Source organism: Coffea arabica, chromosome 8c, assembly GCF_036785885.1.
Source record: "Coffea arabica cultivar ET-39 chromosome 8c, Coffea Arabica ET-39 HiFi, whole genome shotgun sequence".
NCBI lineage: Eukaryota > Viridiplantae > Streptophyta > Magnoliopsida > Gentianales > Rubiaceae > Coffea > Coffea arabica.
In genome coordinates, this window is record NC_092325.1 from 39,089,832 (window position 1) to 39,110,884 (window position 21,053).

Consider the following 21,053-nt stretch of genomic DNA (forward strand, 5'->3'; position numbering starts at 1 on the left):
TTCCTTCTTAAATGGAAAAGGTCTGACATCCTATAATCTCTAAAACTAACAAGGACAAGACATCTGCCTATCTAGAGGGGAAGTTGGAATGGTGGCCCAATGGATTGAATTTAACATTTTGTAAATTTGTGCGGAACATTAATTCAAACTTGAAGTTTACCTCTATGGCCTTTTCTGGAATAGCCCAAGCTTGTGTTTCGGCCCTTTAGTTGGATACTTGTCATTACCACCAGGCCCACTTTCTTGGTTCACATCACTTCGACGAGTAAAATTCTTCAAAATTTAAGTTTAGGTGTAAGCTTTCAACGAATTGAGCCGTTTGCAAATTTATTGCGTTCAGCACATTCGATTTTTCAAAGACTCGATTATTTAATAAATGAATTGAATTTGAACATAGGCCTTGTTTGGCAAGCAAGTTTTTTGCCAAATTTGTCTGTTACAAGTTTTTTAATAACTTTAGTTACAGTAATCTTAAAAAAATTTTCAAAATTTTTAAACTGTACGCTTCAAAATATCTAAAAATTTGCACACTTCAAAAATTTTTTATATAACTTCTACAGTAAGTTACAGTAAAGTTTTAGATAAACATCCAAAAAACTCACTTGCCAAATAAGGCTATAATATTAGGCATGTTTAATAATCTAGTCTAACACGAATCTGTTCACGAACTATTTGAATAGTTCGTGAACACATAGATAATCATAAAATAAATAAATACAAATATAAATATATTTAATATTATTAAATATATAGCATATTTTACTAAAATACAATTAAACTTATTCTAAATAATGTACTTATTGAAAATATAATTAAATTACTTCCAAACTCAAATTTGAGCTCGAACTCGAACTCGGATTCAACTTGTTTAGTTTAATAGGGTGAGTTTGAATTAGAACTCAAATATCTATATAAATAAATGAGTCGAATTTGAACAACACTTATAGCTCGTTTAATATTCGAATCGAACTCGAATCCTATTCATATAATATATGAATAGAACCTAAACGTCAAGTATTATGTTCGATTCGTTTCGTTAAAAGCTCTAGATGTGAGAAGCTATATACTATGGAAGGTGAAAATGCACTTTGCATCCTTAGTGTTTGGGGGTTAGAACGACTTCAACCCTAATGTTTCAGCAGGAACACATTTAGTCCTTTAAAGTTTCTAATTTTAACCAATTGAGTACAATTAACTATGAATGTCTCAGTTTGGACAGAAAGGCAACAAGCAGAAGTTGGAAAAGTCAGTGCAGTATTATCATTCATTCTTCATGTGTTGTGTTCACTGTTGACAGCTGCCTAATGCCTCCTTGTCTTTAGAGAATGAGATTTGCATCTCCTTTATGGCTTCCTTGCATCTTCGTTCTGTTTCATCGCTATCTCTTTCTTACACAAGTTGCCATACATACCAGTTGATTGATTATTCTCCTTTTGATTTTGACTTCACTTTTATTCGAGCATGTCCATCGAAAAGCCTGAAGCTCGTACATCTCCTAGTAAAAGGACAAGAAGAACAATCATTGTGCATATTCAACGTTCAAAACATGAGCATAGAAGGGTTAGCAACTTTAGCATCCTATGTAAAAATTCTTGGGCATGTTAATTAAGATCTACATCTCCTAATTTTGTGCTTAAAAACGTGCTTTGGGGATCTGAGGGCTATTAACCTGTTAATATTAGTGCTGCATCTTGAAGATCATGCTAGGTCAGGTGGCTAGGTCACAGATGCAACCTTGCATGATAATTAAGCAGACTAAATACTAGTATAAAGTAGTATTAATTAAGTTCACCCACTATGATTAATTTGTTCTCTTTTCCATTTCTAATGCCTTGCGTGAGGTTTTGAAGATCGAGGAAGGTGCAACCATGAATCAGACAACTAATTAATTACTACTAATCACAGCTATCATGCATGCATGCATGAAGATTATCTTATTTTCTTTCTTACTGATTTGCGTGAAGTTTTGAGCCAAGTGATGCATACGTCTTACCATAAGATAAAGACGTAAGGATTGGGGGTTTTCACATTGAATTAGTGACGGAGCTACAAATGTATTATTGTATGTGGGTACTATATATTGCTATCTTACTTAATTAATATTAAAAATGACTTTTACTTTTCTTCTTTTTTTCTTTCTTTAAGAAGAATTTACTAAACCCTCGTGTATATATCTAATTTATATTTAACTTATCATATAAATTCATATATATACATATTTATTGTCTCGTTACGTTTTGAAACTTTTCCAAATTGATCTCATTTTTATAAAGATCTAATAGTATAGTATTTAAAATAGTTTTAACGAGTGTATATTAGACAATCTCGCACGCAAATTTATTAGTTTCGTGTTATATACTCCCTCCGTCCCATTTTGATAGTCCTGTTTTCCTTTTTCATCTATCCCAAATTATAGTCCACTTTTCAATTGAAGAATGTAGTTGTATTTTAATTTTTCTAAAATACCCTTATTCAATATAAGTTATTGTTACTATAAACCTACCCCATTTAATAAGAGTTAATTCTTTTTTTATCATCAATTCAAGTTCCCATAAAATTGTACTCTAATTAATGTGAGGACATTTTAAAAAAAATAACTACCTAAATTGATTGTTCCAATAAAATTAATTATTATTTTTTTAAATTGTATAAAAAAAAAAACTAGAACTATGGACGGAGGGAGTATGATTGATAAGCAGGATTTGAGGCACCTCATTTATGCACGTGATTTTGACCGACATTGTGGGCAAATGAACAACTCACCTGCTTTTGACTGATACTGTGCCAACCTTGATGAATGGGTGAAGGCTTTTTAAAGATTGAGACATTCTTAAAACGTGTACAGCCTCGAGTTTGGACCCATTCAGACACAAGGAATCTTGTACGGGTCCAACTTTGTACTACTTCGAATTTTTTTCTAGTTTTAATCTACATTTTTTGTATTTTAAGATTACAAGAAATCCACAATGTTGCGTGTAATTTAATCAAATTTCAAGGCATTATTAGAAGAAACTCGTGTAAAGCGAAATTTGAATTCAAGACCTCTGATTCTTCTGATCTGATTAAATATTAAATTAAATCGATTGAATATGAACAAAGTGTACTTTTTCACCGGCGAAAAGGTGAAATTAAAATGGATTCCTGTTCTTAATTTCGGCAAGGCATGGGAACTGGCACACAACCTGGCAGCTGGCCAAATCCAAGATTTTTATAGAATACTTTTAGGCATCAAGCTGTCCTTTTAGGTCGGTTAAAAAGAAAAAAAAAAAAGAACAAATCAAACAAGGGTTTTCTTAGAACAAAGAGTTGACATCAGCAATATATAATTCATATTGTTTGTATATGCAGCAAGTGGATTGTTTCCTCTTTTCCCTTAAACAATAGCAAGTGGATTTCTTCAGATTCAAAGTATGATGACAATATCATATTTTTCCATTCCATTAAGTTGTCTGCACACGGAGTGCTTCTTCTCTCTAAACTAAATATTTTATACTTCAGTTAACAAGATGCTCAGTAAAATGACAACAATTATATATTAAACGACAAATACAAATTAAAAGACGGCTCATCTCATTGATTTTAGGAATTTCTTTGTTTGTATTTATCATTTAGAAATATCGTAATTTTTAGTCGCTCCGCTCTGTGTGAATGGACTCGTAAAATTATACTCTGCAAAACCCTAATAAACTGTTTCTCCGAGATCGATCCATGAAAAATTCTGGTACAGTTTGAGCCAAAGTAAATGGCATGCATAAAACTCTGAATAATCAGTGCTAGAACTAAACAGATATCTTTGTTTGACAAAGCAACTTAGAAATTTGAAAGGGTTTTATGATTTATAGCAGGACGAAGCCAAATGCCATAAGTTCTTCTATTTTGTTCTTAGTCATCATAATAAATTCTAAGAAAAGGAAACATGATAGATCCTACGTTGTTATCTCAAATGTCTTTTCAGAAGGAGAAAAAAAAAACTTTTAATTTCTCTGGCGATACCGACTGCCAACTGCTCAGACATTTAAAGCACTCCCTCCAATGACGTCCCAATATATGTACTGCTCACTCCGTCCCACTTTGATAATTCTAGTTTTTTTTTTACACAATTTAAGAAAAAATAGTTAACTTTGTTGGAACAATCAATTTAGGTAGCTATTTTTCTAAAATGCCCTCACATTAATTAGAGTATAACTTTATAGAAACTTGAATTAATGATAAAAAAAGAATCAACTCTCATTAAATGGGGTAAGTTTATAATAACAATAACTTACATTGAATAAGTGTATTTTAGAAAAATTAAAATACAACTACATTCTTTAATTGAAGAGTGGACTACAATTTGGGACAGATGAAAAAGAAAAACAGGATTATCAAAGTGGGACGGAGGGAATATCTTGTAGTAAAACATTTGCAAAGAAAAAAATTTTGATGCTTATTTCTCTTTTTGCCCATACTACCAAAACGCATTTGCAAGAGATACTACTAATTAAGTAGGCTAAATTGTCAATATAGATGTAGATGCTAAACTAATAAATCGGCACAAAAAACAATCAAATATAAAAATCAATAGATTTTATAAAATAGTGAAGTTATTTTCAAAACCAATCTCATATTTTCAATATCAGATCAACCTCATTTGTACCATAAACTATATATATATATATATATATATATATATATATATATGTGCAATTACTCTGTGACTATTGTAGAGATTATGGACCCAGTGATCATCAACTACATACAATGCAATGCTTAGGGGAGCGCTTTTAAAGTTTTCTCTAATACCAAATTCATTAGGGTTTGAATCTTAGATTTGATAGTTGGGATAGAGAGGGCGTTGGGGAAGATTTCGAGGATTAATTAAACAAAAAAAATAATTGTGATTTGCACTGTCAACAGCACAACAGATTTGAGAAATTTGTTGAACGACTAAGGACCACTATATTTATTGACAAAAAAAAAAAAAAAAAAAAAGAAGAAAGTAGCTAGTACTGAACTTGATGTGGTTGGGTTCTGAATTTGGTTGTTGGGTCAATAATGACTCACTGTACTTGATAATTTCATCCATTGGATACCCTATCAGATATGTGCCTAGACAGCGATCAGTACTCTTTTTTTTTTTTTTTTCGTTTGGAAAGAACTGCAGGTATCGTTTGAGTGCTTATGACAAGTCATCATCATTCATTGGAACAAAAACCTTGATTAGTCAATCAGAAAAAACATTTTATTGGACTAAGCTTTCTTTTTTCCATTGTTTTGGTTTAAGAATTTTGGACTAAGCTGTGACATAATTTGATGGAACAATAAAGATCTAAAGCTGAGTGCTAAATATTGTCAATTAAAGCTGTATTTTCCCTCTTTTAAAACACCAAATCCAAAATTGCAAGGGATTTTCGATTTTATTTTCAATAACTTACGTTTAAAAGTATAAGTAGATATATTTTTAAAATGTTTCGCTTATTTAGGATTTTTTTTTCATTCATGAATACGTAGCATCAATTGCCACGGGTTAAAAAGAGTTTTTTTTTTTTTTTTTTTTAGGGGTGTCCCGCAGGGAGTGGACTCCGCAGACTATTCCCCACCCTCCACAACTTGTTTGCAGTAAGGTTCGAATCAGGGACCTAAGGCTCCATCTTCAGCAACCTCAACCGCCAGACCAAGCCCCGGAGGGCAAAAAGAGTTTCAAATGTTATGAAATTAAATCAGAAAATTAGTCAAATATAATGTACCTTGAATGTGTTTGTGTACATTTGTATGATAATTTTATAAATGCTAGTTTTGTACTGCTCTCTAAGAACAGACCGACCTTTTACAAGTGGTCCATCTCAATTGAAAGTGGCTCATTAGCTTCCGTTTACAATAATATAAAGAAACATATCAGAAGAGCCGTGTAATCTTTATTGAGGACAGCAGTGGGAGGATGAAATTATGAGCAAAAGGAAAGATGATTGTGCGGATTGTTGGGACTTCAATGTTTGGATGGTTCTATTTATTGTGCACGACTAATTCAGACCATAAAGAATTAATCCACAAAAGATTCTGAAAAATGCTAGACGTATTATTTTCATTCTAGAATTTCCTTTGAGTGGCCTACAAGATAGTGAAGTATCAATTCTAAACTTAGAAAAAAACTTGGAAAAGCAAGAAAAGAACAGAGATCGCCTTCAATGTTGGAGTTAGTTTGCAAGGGTTTTGCTTTCTCACAGTGTCTTTCTAAGGCTTTGTTGGTAATCTAATCAAGCACTTAAATTTAATAAGTTTGGATCTTAACATGTTCAAACGCGTTTAATAATAACAAAAAAATAAAACATTTGAATTAATTAAATATCACTGAATTTTTTAAACAAAACTTACTCTAAAAAATGAGTGATAAACTATTCACTTATCATTTAATGTAGTATACACTCACATTAGTATTTAACAATTTAATAATTTAATGGATTCATATTTCAATTTTCAGATTTTAATTTTATCAAACGCGTCCTAACTTTTCTGAGCTTTTTTTAATGTTAAATTTAGTACTTCATTGTCTGTTGAGCCATGCAAGGGCAATTTGGAATCATAAAACTCTTCACTAACTTACACTAATTATTTATTGTGTAAGTGAAATATTTAAAACGCCGGGGGTGCTAAGCAAAATAGTTAGAAACCACCTTAGTTGTGGTTTTTGAAATTTTATCCCTACTTAAGCCGCAGTATCACAGCAGTCTAAAATTAATTTCAAATAATGAATAAAGAAGATTAGGTCGAAAAATTGTAATGCGACAAGGAAATGCACGATTTGATTTTTCGGGAAGACGTATGATTGATAGAAAAAGACAGCCATTAGTATTATCTAAGTCAAATAGAGGGACCAACAAACAATGGTCCATCTTGTTTCCATTAATTATCCGATGAATGACCCAATACCAGGTTAGATTGAGCACGAAGTGAAAACCTCAAAGGGGATTGAAATATTCATGAAAAGGAGAAGAAAATGGTAATGTTGAAATATTACGCGCCATTGCCATCTTGGAATGACATAGAAGAAAACAAACAAAAGAATATTCATGAATCTTATATTTGTTGTGGGTGTGGGGCGTGGGGCGGGGCAAAAACCAAAAACATTTTGTTTAAGTAAATGATGATATTTCTGCATACTTTTTATTTTACGTTGTATATTATTGCATTCACTTCATCATGATCACATTGCTCACTTCGGATACTTTTGATGTCAGATCTGGTTAGAAGTGAGGGAAAAAAATCATGGTTAGACTTTGTCACTTCTTTTATCTTGTCAATAATTCTGGGGTGGTAAAATATAGCAGATTTAGATCCCCATGACCCACAAAAAGGATTAAATCACTTGAAGACAGGTAAGACTTGATTCCATTTATGTTTCCTTAAGCTTATAATAATGATTAAAGAATGAAAAAAATCTCTCAGCCACAAAAAGACTCGATCCCATTTATGTTTCCTTATGCTTAAAATAGTGATTAAAGAATGAAAGAATCTTTCAGTCACAGAAATGCAAGAAGAAAATTAAATCAAGTTATTTTAGTATTTAGTTTCTAATTCTTTTAGTTTCTTATTTTAGTGTCTTGCTTGGATTGCTTGTTTCCGTCAGAAAATATTGTCGTTTTCCGTGATCACATTTTCCTATCACCTTTTTTCCCTCACATATATCAAATCGCTACAGTAATTTTTTCGTGAAAAATGACGAAAAATGCAATCCAAACACAACCTTAGTTTCTACATTAGATTAGGAAATCTCAAGCCAGTTTCAAATAAGTTTTGGTTTACAATTATATTTGTTTAGAAAGTTTAGCAATCTATAAATATTCCAAATTTAGTGGATTATTATTTGAAAAGTTGAGTTGAGTGTTGAAGAGTTTGTTGAGTTGAGTTGTGAAATAGAGGAAAAGCCTTTAAGTTGAGAGTTGCAATTTGTTGTAAGGGAAAGGCTATAACTTGATATTGTTATTAATGAATTTTGAGCTAATAAAATTATTGAGTAAGTATTTGTTGGTGTGTTTATTCTCCTCTTCCTGCATATTTTTATATGTATTAGTATTGTTTCTACTGTGCATATTCTTTTTAGTGCTACCAAGTGATATATATCAGAAATCTAGACTTTGATGGCTTGTTCGTGAAACTGAAGTGCGGATTCGTGTGATTTACCACGTTGTGATATTTTTATGTTCATGGCAAAAACAATTTTGAGATTTGGAGTTGGATGATGAAGGCATTTTTCCAAGCTATTGGACTTTGGAATATTTTCCAAAAGGGGTTCAATAAACTTGCAGAATATGCAAAATTATTAAGTAGTGCAATTAAAGAATTAGAAAGAAATAAACGGTTAGATTGCACCGCATTCCATTATCTCAGTACCAAAATCCAGTTGCATATAGCAAAAAGATTCATACATACAAAGACGGCAAAAAATGTTTGAAATTTTTTGATAAATTCTTATTGTGGTCATAGTGGAAAAGAAATTTGGAACGAGGAAGCATAAACAAAATTTTTTGATGAGATAAAGAAAGAAAAAATTACAAAAGTTATGGGTGCACTTGTTCAAAAAGAAATTTCACAAATGATTGAGAAAGAAAGCAATATCATTGGTTAGATTAAAGAAGTGATTGAAAATCATAACTATGAAAAAATTCTTGATTTTGTTGGAGTTGATGAATTTTTGGAAGAGAAAAATCAAACACATAGTTGGTTGATCAATTGTAGGTAATCAAATTAGTTAAACATTGTGATATTGCTAAAAGTGGTGGAATTCTTCACGTAGACAAGCTTGGAATAGTTGAAAACATTGTAGGTGGCAACTATGATTTTTTGTTGTGAAATTTTCTTGGTGATGTGAATGAATTAAATAATGGGTTACTCAATAAAGTATAGGTGGATAGGTTTGAGTTTTTTGACAAAAGTGATCAATCAAAGAAATTGTTCGAGAAGTACAAGCTTCATCAATTGTGACAGGTTGTCAGCCTGTGCAATAATAAAAATCTGCTCAACTAAAGTTAAGTTTTGTAAATAGTGGTAAATAGGGTCGAATCCACAGGGATTGGGAATAAATGTTTCTTTCCAAATTCACAGTAATAAGGGGGTGTTTTTGTGCAGAAGGTGACAATCAAAGAAATTCAAATAAAATCTAAAAAACTACTAAATATTAACTAACAAATTACTAAAATTAAATGAGTGATAATTAATGGTCTAGCCAAGAAATAACTTCAGCAATGGTTCACCTAATTGATCATCGATGCAAAGTCGATTCCAATTATTTACTAATAAATAGGTTATAACTACCAAACAAGCGATGACAGTCAACCCCTCCTTACTGTGTCGGTGATTAAGGTACGCCCTTTAATCACTGTTCTAATTAAGAAATAATCCTAAGTATGTTCGTAAGATTTAATTTTCCAATTGCCTTACGTATTAGAAGAGCCCTATTTTAATCAAATAACGCACTACCAGGGTTATTTCAGATTAATCCGCGTATCCCTCTGCCGCGAATCTAATCATGTCAGTTGTCACTAATTCAAGACAATTAAACAATTACGGATTTAATGTCCTAATTGATAATAGATTATCAAACTAACTAATTATCCGGATCCAAAACAATCAATTAATTAAATAACCATAAGTACTGAAATCAAAGAATATACGAATACCAATAAATAAAAAAAAATTAAATTAAATCGATCTCACAATCTTCAGACGAATCAAAGCCTAGACAAAGGGATTTAACTCATCCCTTATCTACTCTTACCGAAAAGAAAAGAGAAGAAACTAAAGATGATAGGAAAAGTCAAAGGCTAAATCTCTACCCCTGACATGACATGCGTAGGAAATAAAAAAAGAAGCCAAAAGGGAAAAGTTCCAAAAGCTAAAAGGAGTCCTCTCCCTCTGCAACTCCATTCCTCTTCTATTTAATTACTAACTAAGCCCTCTAAGTGCGGCGGCTCCCAACAGGAAGAAGAAGCCCTTCAGGCGTCCTTCCTTCACCGAATTTACCAAAATAGACGTGACATCTTCTTTTTCAAAAATACCCCTGAAACGAGCTCTATCATTTGAACTTATTTTCTGTCAAATTGGTACCTGTTATCATATTTTTGTTCTATTCTCTGAAATAGATGCAAAATACTAAAAGTGAGTAAAGTTTAACAATTAATCCACGTCAAGTCAGGTAATAGAAGAAATTAATAATAAAATAAATGATAAAATTACACCCTATCAAATTGCCACAGGTGAAAATGAAGTTGAAGACCAATCATAAGTTAGGATTGAATGTTGTGTTTGTAATTGAGTTTTTTTATGGAGATTCAAGATCAAAATGGTATTGGAGATGACTACAATGAAGAGTTTTTTTTTTTGTTTTTTGAAGAACCATAATGAAGAGCTTGGTTTGAGAGAACTAATGAAGAAAATTAAACCAAACTATCTTAGTATTTTTTTTCTAATTCTTTTAGTTTCTTGTTCTGGTGTCTTGTTTATTTAGTTTCCATATTAGATTAGAAAATCTCAAATCAGCTCCAAATAAGTTTCGGTTTACAATTGTGTTTGTTTAGAAAGTTTAGCAATATATAAACACTACAAGTGTAGTGAATTATTACTTGAAGACTTAAGTCGAATCTTGAAAAGTTTGTTGAGTAGAGTTGTGAAATAGAGGGAAAACCTCTAAATTAAAAGTTGTGAATTGTCGTAAGCGAAAATCTATGATTTATTGTTGATTTTTAAGGAAATAAAATTTTTGAATATTTGTTGGTGTGCTTATTTTTTTTTCTCACATATTTTTATATATGTTAGAACTACTTTCGCAGTGCATGTTTTTTGCTATGCCAACACACATTAAGCCATGAATAGAACAATTACAATCAAGATTTAATAGAACAATTACCCTAAATTGAACCTTTTAGTTTTACTAAAAATAACTAACAATAAAACCATTAAACTGCAACACATGGAAGTGTGCAAAAAATTGTCCAAATTTGGGGTGATTAACTTTGTTGCATATTACTGTCCCCACTTCGAATGGGTTGCAACTTGTGTTTGTATTCCTGTAATTTCTAAGGAGACAAAAAATTATCTTATATTCAATATACTCAATAACTAGTTCTTAATCCGTTACTTAAATGGGATTGCACATAATTCATTGAAAGATTTTAAAAAGAAAAACTATAAGTTAATTGATGAAAAGATTTAGTAAGACATAATTGATACGAATATATATAAGGCAGAAATTAATAAATTAATTAAAAGTTACTATAAATAAGCAAGTGAAAAATGAAGAGAACTAACTATTACCCAAAAAAAGCAAAATAAAAATGAAAACTAAAAAAACATTAAAGAATCTACATGGTGAAAGATAGATAGTTCATTTGGAAGAATGTGAATACGTCCAACTCAATAACATACCATATGGGGAACTAAACATTGTTTTATTAAATATATTACTTTCTTTCCCATGTATTTGCATGGGCACTTTTTTTTTATGTTCTATAATTTTTATTTTTTTTGAATAAACATTGTTATAAAAGAACTTAAAATGCCATTTTATAAATTTTAATAAACTAATTATAAGACAAATATTAACATTAAATATATAAAAAATGGTTAATTTATAACAACTTAATAATTAGTTTCAATCCAGTCTTATCCTGTAATGGAATTATGTTTACTCTAATTAATGGTGGCAAGTCAACATATGGGTAGTGAATGAGATATATTAGGAAATAAGTGTAATTAAAAGTTTGATTCTTTCACGATTGAAAAAAAAAATTAAAGCAAACTAATAGATGATGAATTTATTATTTACTCAAATTATTAAAAACTAAGAAAAATAATTTGGGAGAACTTTTTATAACCCTGTGTTTGTATTAATACAACTTTGGTCTAAATTGAATTTGACAGAATATTTTAGGAAAGAATGACTATTTATAAAATTTAAATGTACTTTTCTTTAAATTCAAATGGGCTTGTATGAGTAATATGCTAAAATTATGTAATATAGATTCATTAAAAATGAAAATTGACAAATCTTTAGAATTATAAATAAACAATTAACTATGATAATAGAAATAGAGTGAAAGTAATTGAAGAAAATTAAGAAAAGAAAAATTGTAAGTTGATTGATATAAAAAAAAAAGGAAAGACATAAGCAATGTAAGTGTATATAAATTACGAAATTAATAGATTTACAAATAAAGAAGTCTAGAAAAAGTAAAGTTTTTGAAGTAATATTAATAAATAATCAATGTAACCATATATAAAGTAGGAATTTAATAAATCAAAATTTACTATAAATAAGAAGTAAAAAATAATAGAAAAATGAAAGTTTTTCCAAATTTTAGTAATGGTAATAAATTATCAATCCAATAATAGAAATAGAGAATATGATGGTAAAAACTTAAAATTAGAAAACAGTTGACAAAAAATAAATTAAGGAGTAAAACATTATTGTAATTTATTGTTATAGAAAATAGATAAAGAATATAATCCACCAAGAAATATAAACAAATAATTTTTTCACATAGCAAACATTTATATATATATATATATATATAATGAAGATATAGGGAAAAACCATCGACGTAAACATTAATGTGGCATGCTTGGTCTCCATTTTAGTAATTGCATTAAATAATCAAACCAATATTAAGAATAAAGGACATGATTGAAAATGAGTAGAAAAAGAAAAAAATGAGTTCATTGACCAAATATAAAATTAATACAAATTTATATAAGGTATGTCATTAATAGATTTGTTGAAATTGACTATAAATAAAAAACAGCGCCATAAATGAAGTAAAAAAGGAAGAGAATTAATTGTTATAAAAAATAGAAAAAGAATAAAGAATAAAAAATAGAATCATTAAAGACGTCCGTGTGGCAAAAGAATAAATAGTCCATTTGGGAAGAGGGTTAGAGTAGTTAATTCAACGGCCTATCAACATCAGAACTTTTATATTCACACTAAAAGCTTCAATTTGAAGATAGCAAAATTATTTCTAAATACGAATAGCAAGGTAAAACCAACTTTATTTGTTCAATTGGTATAGAACTAGTTGATACTGTAACATTTGAGCAAACATTTTAATCTCCTGGTTTTTTTTTTCTCTCTTTCTTATAATTTTTGTTTGAAAAATGAGAAAATCGTTTAAAACATTCATCACATTTTGCCAACTAAATTTTTTCATCCTTCATTTTTAAAATAATAATTTTACCTTCATTACAAAATCAAGTATGTAAAATTTGATTCCAAGCCCCAACCAAAATTTTCGATCACATTTTATCGTGAATCCATCACGTGATCCACATATGATCATTTTTTAGGGGACAAAAAATTAGGTTCCTTTAATGGTTAAAAAAATGATCCAATTTATATTTATTTTTGTACCTAAATAAGTAGAATATGATCCAAACCATATTCATTTTATACTAAAAAAGTGGATTAGACTCCATCTATATTTTTATTTTGGTCACTAAAAAGTAGGATATGGCCTTTCTATATTTAAAAAGGGTTATTATCACTTTACTCTCTTAATATTTGGTGCTACTATCAATTTCCTCCTTAACGTTATCTTTTAGTCACTTTACCCCCAAGACTAACGGTCAAACTTAATGGAGTTTGTTAATTAAAGTGAAAAGACATGTTTAATCCTTAAAATTATTATCATTTTACCCCTATAAAATATAGTTTCATTATCAATTTACCCCCTAGAGTTATTTTTTAGACAATTTATCATACCATTAAACCAATTTAGCAAATTAAAAAACGTTAGAAGAAAATACCCTCCTCTTTGCATAATAAAAATAAAAAAAAATTAGAATGACTCTTCTCCTTTTTAGTATCAAGAAAAAAGTCAAAGTATTAATTTCTTTCTTCTTAGCAATTTTATTAATATTGAAAAAAATAGAAAGATGGGGAGGGGGAGGGGGAGGGGGAGGGGGAGGGGGAGAGGGAGAGAGAGAGAGCTCAATTTTTTAAAAAAAAATTACAAATAAGAAATAATTAAATACTTTTATTATTTTAAAATTATTTCACTTTTTTGTTTACCACTAAATTCCAATCCTAATCACGACAACCTTAAAGTAATACAATAATTTTTTGTCTCCTTCTTTCCTATCTCTTTTCGTTTTCCTAGTACTAATAAATGTGAAAAAAAGAAATTTGAGAAAATTCTTTGATTTTTATGTTTTCGATCTCTTAAAGTGAAAAAAAAGGAAGAATACCAATTTTTTTATTTTTAATTATATATAAAAAAGGGCAAATATATTTAAAATTTTTTGACCACACTAGTTAGATTAACGATGAGGTAAAATGCTTAGAAAATGATGTTAGGAACTAAAGTGATTGTATCCTATAATCTAAATGAATAAAGTGATAATAATAATGTAGCAATGCTATACAATAAAAGGGTATTTTTGTCCAAAATTTCTTAACATATTGAGTTAAATTACTTATGGGGGTAAAGTGATTAAAAGATAATGTTAAGGGATAAACTGATGGTAGTGATATAGTTTAAGGGGATAAAGTGATAATAACCCTTTAAAAAATTACTTGTATTTATGTTATGCCGTGAATTCAAGCTACAAAGCGATCGAAAAACTTAGGTTATGATCAAATTTTGTTAATTTGAATTTATAAGGCACGAAAAGTTAACATTTTAAAAGTGAACGATGATAAAATTCATTTGGCAAAATAGAAAACTTAAAAGACATTTGGAATGATTTTTTCTTAAAAATTAAAAAAAAAGAAAAAAGAATAAAAGAAGCAACGTGTGGGGCTAGGACCAGCCAGTCAGCACTGAGCACTCACGCTGAGTTGTACTGCGTGACTATCTGTACTAGAGAGGTCCCACCGCGGGAGCATTTAAGTACTACGGAACATTAACTAATTGATGACAGGCCAAGAAAATTAAAAATAAAAATATGATGGGCCCCACAAATTTTTTCGGAAACTTTCGCCCCTTATAAAACCAAGGGATAGTTTCAAAAACCTCCCCTAAAGTTTTTAATAACAAACCAATTTAACCTTTTAATGAGCATTTATTAAAGTTTTTAATAAAGGGTCTTTTTCTTGTGATCTCTTAATTGAAATAACAAACCAATTTAACCTTTTAAGTTGTTAATTGGTTGAAAGACCATTTAATAGATATCCTTATGGACAAGAAATACTAAAAAATTTTATACACAATTGTAAAAATAAGACACATTTTACAAATAGAAGAAAACTGTTATATCTTGAAAACACATAAAATTAGTTGCTAGATTACAATTTAAAGCATTTTGCCATTTTATCATTTTCAAGAAAAATTAAAAGACTCATACAATTCTAAACAATTTATGAAACTCATCGAGAAACACTTTATAATAAGGAAAAATAAAATTTGTGATGCTTAAAGCAGATCAAAAAATTTATTTTTCAAGATTCAGAGGGCATTAAATGATACTCACAGAAATCTCAGGAGAGATTTCAGAAATTTATCCCTCTTAACCAAACTCATTTCACTAAACTCTATGGTTTCAGCAGCCCACCATCCCTCCCAATTCCCCATAACCAAACTCAGGTCACCAAACTCTGTCGTTTCACCGTCCACCATCTCCTGGTGGGCCTCCTCTTAGGCCGATTCCACTTCCTGCTTTCTTATATCAGGCAAATTTCCAGAGAGCCATAGCTCTTCTTCACCCTGCTGGTTTTACGCTTCTGGCCTTCCTTGTCTATCTCTCTTTCTCTCTCACACACAACACACATTTGCTTCTTCAGCAATTGCCTATATATTTTCTTGTCACGCAAAATTTTGTGTCCCAATAGGCTGAAACTAGCACTAGCCGAAGAGCGCCTTCTTTGATTCAGGGAAAAGGAAAGTTCGTTCCTCCTGAAAGGCTGAAATCCCATCATTTTTGGAAATAATAAAACATTCCCTTTTCTCTGGCAGCATCCTTTTTCTGCAGGAATTTTAAATTTTGTCTCCTTTTTCAGCCTCACAAGTCAAGAAATAGTTAAAGCAAAAGCTTTTGCATGCACACTTGTAAATCATATTGCAAGTTGACAAAAAACTGAGAGAAACCTTTTTTTTTTTTAGCAATTGGAGATCTTAAAAAGGCATCAGAAGTGTAAAGAATAAAAGGGGTTCTTTTATTTTCAAAGGAGAATTCAGAGAAACGGCAAAGTTGCAATTTTCGGAAAGGAGAAATATTGAAATTGAATGGCGGGGAGAGGAGGGAAATGGGATGTTGTTTTTCGGCCGTTGTTGCCAATTGTATGCAATTTTTTGTTAGCTTCAATCCTTGTTTCGGCTGAAAGAAGCTTTAGGAATGAAGCTTCAGCTTCTGCCCAGAATTCTACAGGGAATCCAGCTTCAGCTAATTTTTCCAAGTTGTTGAACTTCTTGTGGCAGGCCGATAAATCAGGTTACCAGCATGTTTGGCCTGTAAGTTAAGGAATCATGAAAATTTTTCCCTTCCTCTTTGAAATTGTAGAAGATGCTTGTTTGAGTTGTATTCATTCTCTTCTCTTTTAATATGACTTTCTTTATTGAATTTGATGGGAAGATAATGGATCGTTGGGACTGTAGATCAAATGAATACCGTTTTGGAATTCATTTTTTAGCAGTACTAACTGTTATCATTGATCACTTGGCCTCGATGCAAATGATTTACTTGTTTCTCTTTGGATTGTGTAAAGAGGGAAGAAGAGTTTATGTGTTTGTTCAATGTAGTCTTTTGTCGATCAAACGTTGGTTAATTTGTTTTCGGTTGAAAACCAACTGATGCATTAAAGTTGTATGCTGTTGACTTTTGTGTTGGTTTTTCCCGTTTTAAAAACTGATTGGAAATGTCTGCTTCTGTAATTTCTGGCGTTTACAGGAAATCAAATTTGGATGGCAAATCGTTGTCGGTACCATAATTGGATTCTTTGGAGCAGCATTTGGCAGTGTAGGTGGTGTTGGTGGTGGCGGCATATTTGTACCTATGCTTTCACTTATTATAGGATTTGATCCGAAATCATCAACTGCTATTTCAAAATGTAAGCCACAAGTGTAAAGTTAAAATCTTTTCTGGATATATATCCACTGAATGAACAGAGTAAATGGATTTGGCTATTACTTGTTAGAGCAAGAAATTCTAGCTGTTAATTATTTTAGTCATTTTTTGCTATTGAATTATTAACGCATAGGCCCTTACCCAATAGAACTATCATGGAACCATTGAGGCTTCAAGTTTTAAGCATTTTATTAAGTGGAAAAGTGCCATGATATTGAGGTTAATTAGAGCTTCTTTCATGAGAGATGTTGACTTCTGCTTGTGGTAACTGAAGTAGGCTCACACTGTTGAGGATTTACCTCATAATATCTCCAGAGAGTTTTCAATGCAACATTCAAAGTCCACAGCATGTTCTAAATATTTACTTAGAAGCTCAAAAGAAATTGACAAAACAGATTCATAGAAACGTCTGCCGTCTAAATATTTTTCACATTGATCGATCAGCAGTGGAGCTGCAATTCCCCTTGCATGGTTAAAGATGTTATTATTTGTGATTCTGTTTTTCAGGTATGATCATGGGAGCTTCAATCTCAACTGTTTATTATAACCTAAAGCTCCGACATCCTACGATTGACATGCCCATTATCGATTACGATTTAGCAGTTCTCATTCAACCAATGCTTATGCTGGGAATCAGCATAGGAGTCGCTTTTAATGTGATTTTTGCCGATTGGATGGTTACTGTTCTACTAATCATTCTCTTCATCGGTGAGGGTTGACTCTTTTGCTGTCTGTTTGTTATGCATTTTGCTCTGTTAAGGAATTTGAATTCGTATTGCATTTTCAGGCACATCAACTAAGGCATTTCTCAGAGGTGTTGAAACATGGAAAAAGGAAACCATTATGAAAAAGGTTGTTCCAACTTCACACATTTTGGGGCTATAGGAATATTTTCATTTTCATTTTACTTTTTGTTTCCTCATGTGAACTCTATTGATTCTCCTATGCATCTGTTGTGTTGCTGTTCATAATTTTGCTCTGTCTAAAAGATGGTTTTGGTTGATGCCTAAAGTATCTTTATTTGCTTCTAACTGTCTATTATGATCTCATACCAGGAGGCTGCTAAGCGTCTAGAGACAAATGGTGGGTGGAATCTTTTTATTATTCCTTCAATTTCAAGTGGTTTTCTGCTCAATCGTTTCTCTGTCTCTCTCTCTCTCTCTCTCCTCTGTGTGTGTTTGTGTGTGTTTTTTTTTCTTTTTCTGTTTCCTTAGTAACTAATGCTAATTCTCCAGGCAATGGTCAAGAAGAGGCGGAATACAAACTTCTGCCTAGTGGCCCTAGCAATGATAAAGAAAAGGATGCAAAGCCTGTTGAACAGGAGGTGAGTATCTTTTCAAAAGCTGATGCTTTTTCACAGAATGTTCAATGCTGATATATTGCTTGATATAGGTCCCCATTCTGGAGAATGTATGTTGGAAGGAATTTGGTCTCCTTGTTTTTGTCTGGATTGCTTTTCTTGCATTGCAAATTATCAAGGTTCTTTCTTCATCTTTCTTTTATTTTCTATTTGTCCTTTATATTTACTAGAACTAATAGCTCCTTGTATAGATACCCCCCACCTCCCCACCCTCCCCTCCCCCCCAAAAAAAAAAGTTTTGTTGAACACTCTTTCTGGGCTGGCCGGGAGGGGGTGGGGGTGGCTGTTAGCAGTTTTTGTTGAACTTATTCAATATTGCTTCTTGTTTTGGACAGAACCATACAGATACTTGTTCGGCACTATATTGGGTGGTCAATTTGCTTCAGGTATTTTTACAAGCATTTTCTTGTTCTATTCTGAAACTCAGGACCAAGGCCATTATCATCCTCCAGTACTTGTGGACATGCTAGCTACTGACTGAGGATGGGATTTGATTGTCAACTGACATTTTAATTCGTTTATAGATACCAGTTTCCTTTGGAGTATCTTCATTTGAAGCATTTAGCTTATACAAGGGATGGAGAAAAATTGCATCAAAAGGAGATACTGGTACCAACTTTAAAGTGCACCAACTGATCACTTATTGTTTCTTTGGTGTATTGGCTGGTGTAGTTGGAGGGCTACTTGGTCTAGGTGGAGGATTTATTATGGGTCCACTATTTCTAGAGTTGGGTGTACCTCCTCAGGTGAATGATTGTTTTGTTTTATTGCTGTAAATGGATCAACTTTCATCTTTTCTTTTTTATTTCTTTCGAGCTATTTGATATACAGTGAAGAGACATGTGCATCATGACTGGGCAGTTGGCTCAGTATGTTCCTACTTCCATTTCTTCATGACTAATCTGATGGTGAGAGGAAAAAAGGAGCCTCTTCCCTAAACAAAAGCCTGTCAGTTGCAGTTATTGTCTTCAATGATTTCTTCATTTTCACTATAAGATACAGTATGAGTTTTCAACTCATCATCTTACATTAAGAGTGAATGAAATCTTGAGCATCTGACTATGATAATTGACTTCATAGTGTTTTGGACAAAGAATAGATCACGGATGTTAATGGTGTCCAGCTATAAATGGTTGCAATATTGAACTCTTGACTACTGCTCCAAACTCCTCGAAGAAGTAGTGATTCAAGAAGACCTAGGAAGAGTATTTCCTTAAATTTGGTTAAACCATACGATGGACAAAGTTAAACACTAAGAAGTGACTGAATAGTTCCATATTTCTATCTAATTAGTTGCTGTCTGCATTGTCCATTTTGGGTACCTGTTGTTCTGAATCAACGACTGAGTTAAAATCACAACTTGCTCAAGGCAGTTAAGATATGGTATACCAAGAGAAGCATGATTACCTGTTGGATTTTCCATCTTATGTTAAACAGGCCCTTTGAAGATTCTAGCCTCATGTTTTTGAACTCTGCTGCAGGTTTCAAGTGCAACGGCCACCTTTGCCATGATGTTCTCAGCATCGATGTCAGTTGTTGAATATTACCTTTTGAAACGTTTTCCAGTTCCTTATGGTGAGTATATTTTGTAGATCCTTATTACTACCTAAATCACGCTATGTAGTTACAGAGAAAGAAGTATTGCAATATCTTTTCCCCTACATTATGTGAACTTTAATGCTTGATCCTGTTGGATTTCCTTCACAGCGCTTTATTTTATTGCTGTTGCAACCGTTGCCGCTTTTATTGGTCAACATTTTGTGAGAAGGATAATCATCTTATTGGGAAGGGCATCCCTTATTATCTTCATTCTGGCCTTCACCATCTTTGTCAGTGCCATCTCACTAGGTAAGTCTTATCATTTGTCATTCTTGGTTTTGTTGATTATATTTTCTTGAGCACAATACCAACTTGTGCGAAGCTTTATACCACTTGAAGCTCGTATTTTTCTAAATTTGTTACGCAGTTGTCCATGTCTCAAGGGCTTCTTCCTTTTTGTGTAAAACAGGTGGTGTTGGCATTTCAAACATGATTGGAAAGATTGAACACCATGAATACATGGGCTTTGAGAACCTCTGCAAGTATACAAGTTAACATCTTGCTTACCGCAAAGCAAATCTGTTGATTGACGTTACACCATACCTACAGTCACAACAATTGGCATCAAATGTATTATTTCCTGACTTGTAGGATAAAGAGTATCATTGCTTCTTTTTGGTTTTGTAGTCAAAGAAAGTGTTTACAATTGCAGACTAAATATTTCAGTTCATTTTTCTCTGGAGAGAATTCTCAGAGCATAGAAGTTTAGCAATGAAAAGCTGTCTTCTTTGTACTTTCTTTATGGTTCAATAGGTGATCAAACTTCCCTCTCCTTTTGTTTCTAGTTGAATGGACTATGTGCCATTTAAACTTCTTTAGAATTATAAAATCTTTTCAGTGTTTTAATCTCCCCATTCTTGCCAAACTGTTGTAAAAAGTGCCCTCTCAGAAGCTTCCCACCAGATATGACTTGCCCTTGAGCCAATATTACACTGTTATCAAGGATAAATTGGATCTTAGATTGCATTTAAATCCGCTCATATCTGTAGTAAGCAGTTGACTAGTATCTGCTGAGCAATCTTGCCTCAGCTTCATGCTGCTGGACTCCATGGCTTCACAATCCTAA

The 21,053-nt window shown here is 31.8% G+C and overlaps 1 protein-coding gene across 1 annotated transcript; it reads left to right on the plus strand.

Moving 5' to 3' along the window:
* The first annotated feature begins 15,794 nt into the window (after positions 1-15,794).
* Positions 15,795-20,837, plus strand: LOC113705344 (sulfite exporter TauE/SafE family protein 3-like). The gene is made up of 12 exons (XM_027227165.1): positions 15,795-16,415; positions 16,852-17,011; positions 17,536-17,736; positions 17,816-17,880; positions 18,084-18,111; positions 18,264-18,352; positions 18,421-18,507; positions 18,724-18,774; positions 18,913-19,134; positions 19,870-19,963; positions 20,096-20,236; positions 20,397-20,837. Exons 1-12 carry the CDS (start codon positions 16,191-16,193, stop codon positions 20,480-20,482), a joined length of 1,449 nt encoding a protein of 482 aa, XP_027082966.1. The 5' UTR covers positions 15,795-16,190; the 3' UTR covers positions 20,483-20,837.
* Positions 20,838-21,053: the final 216 nt, after the last annotated feature.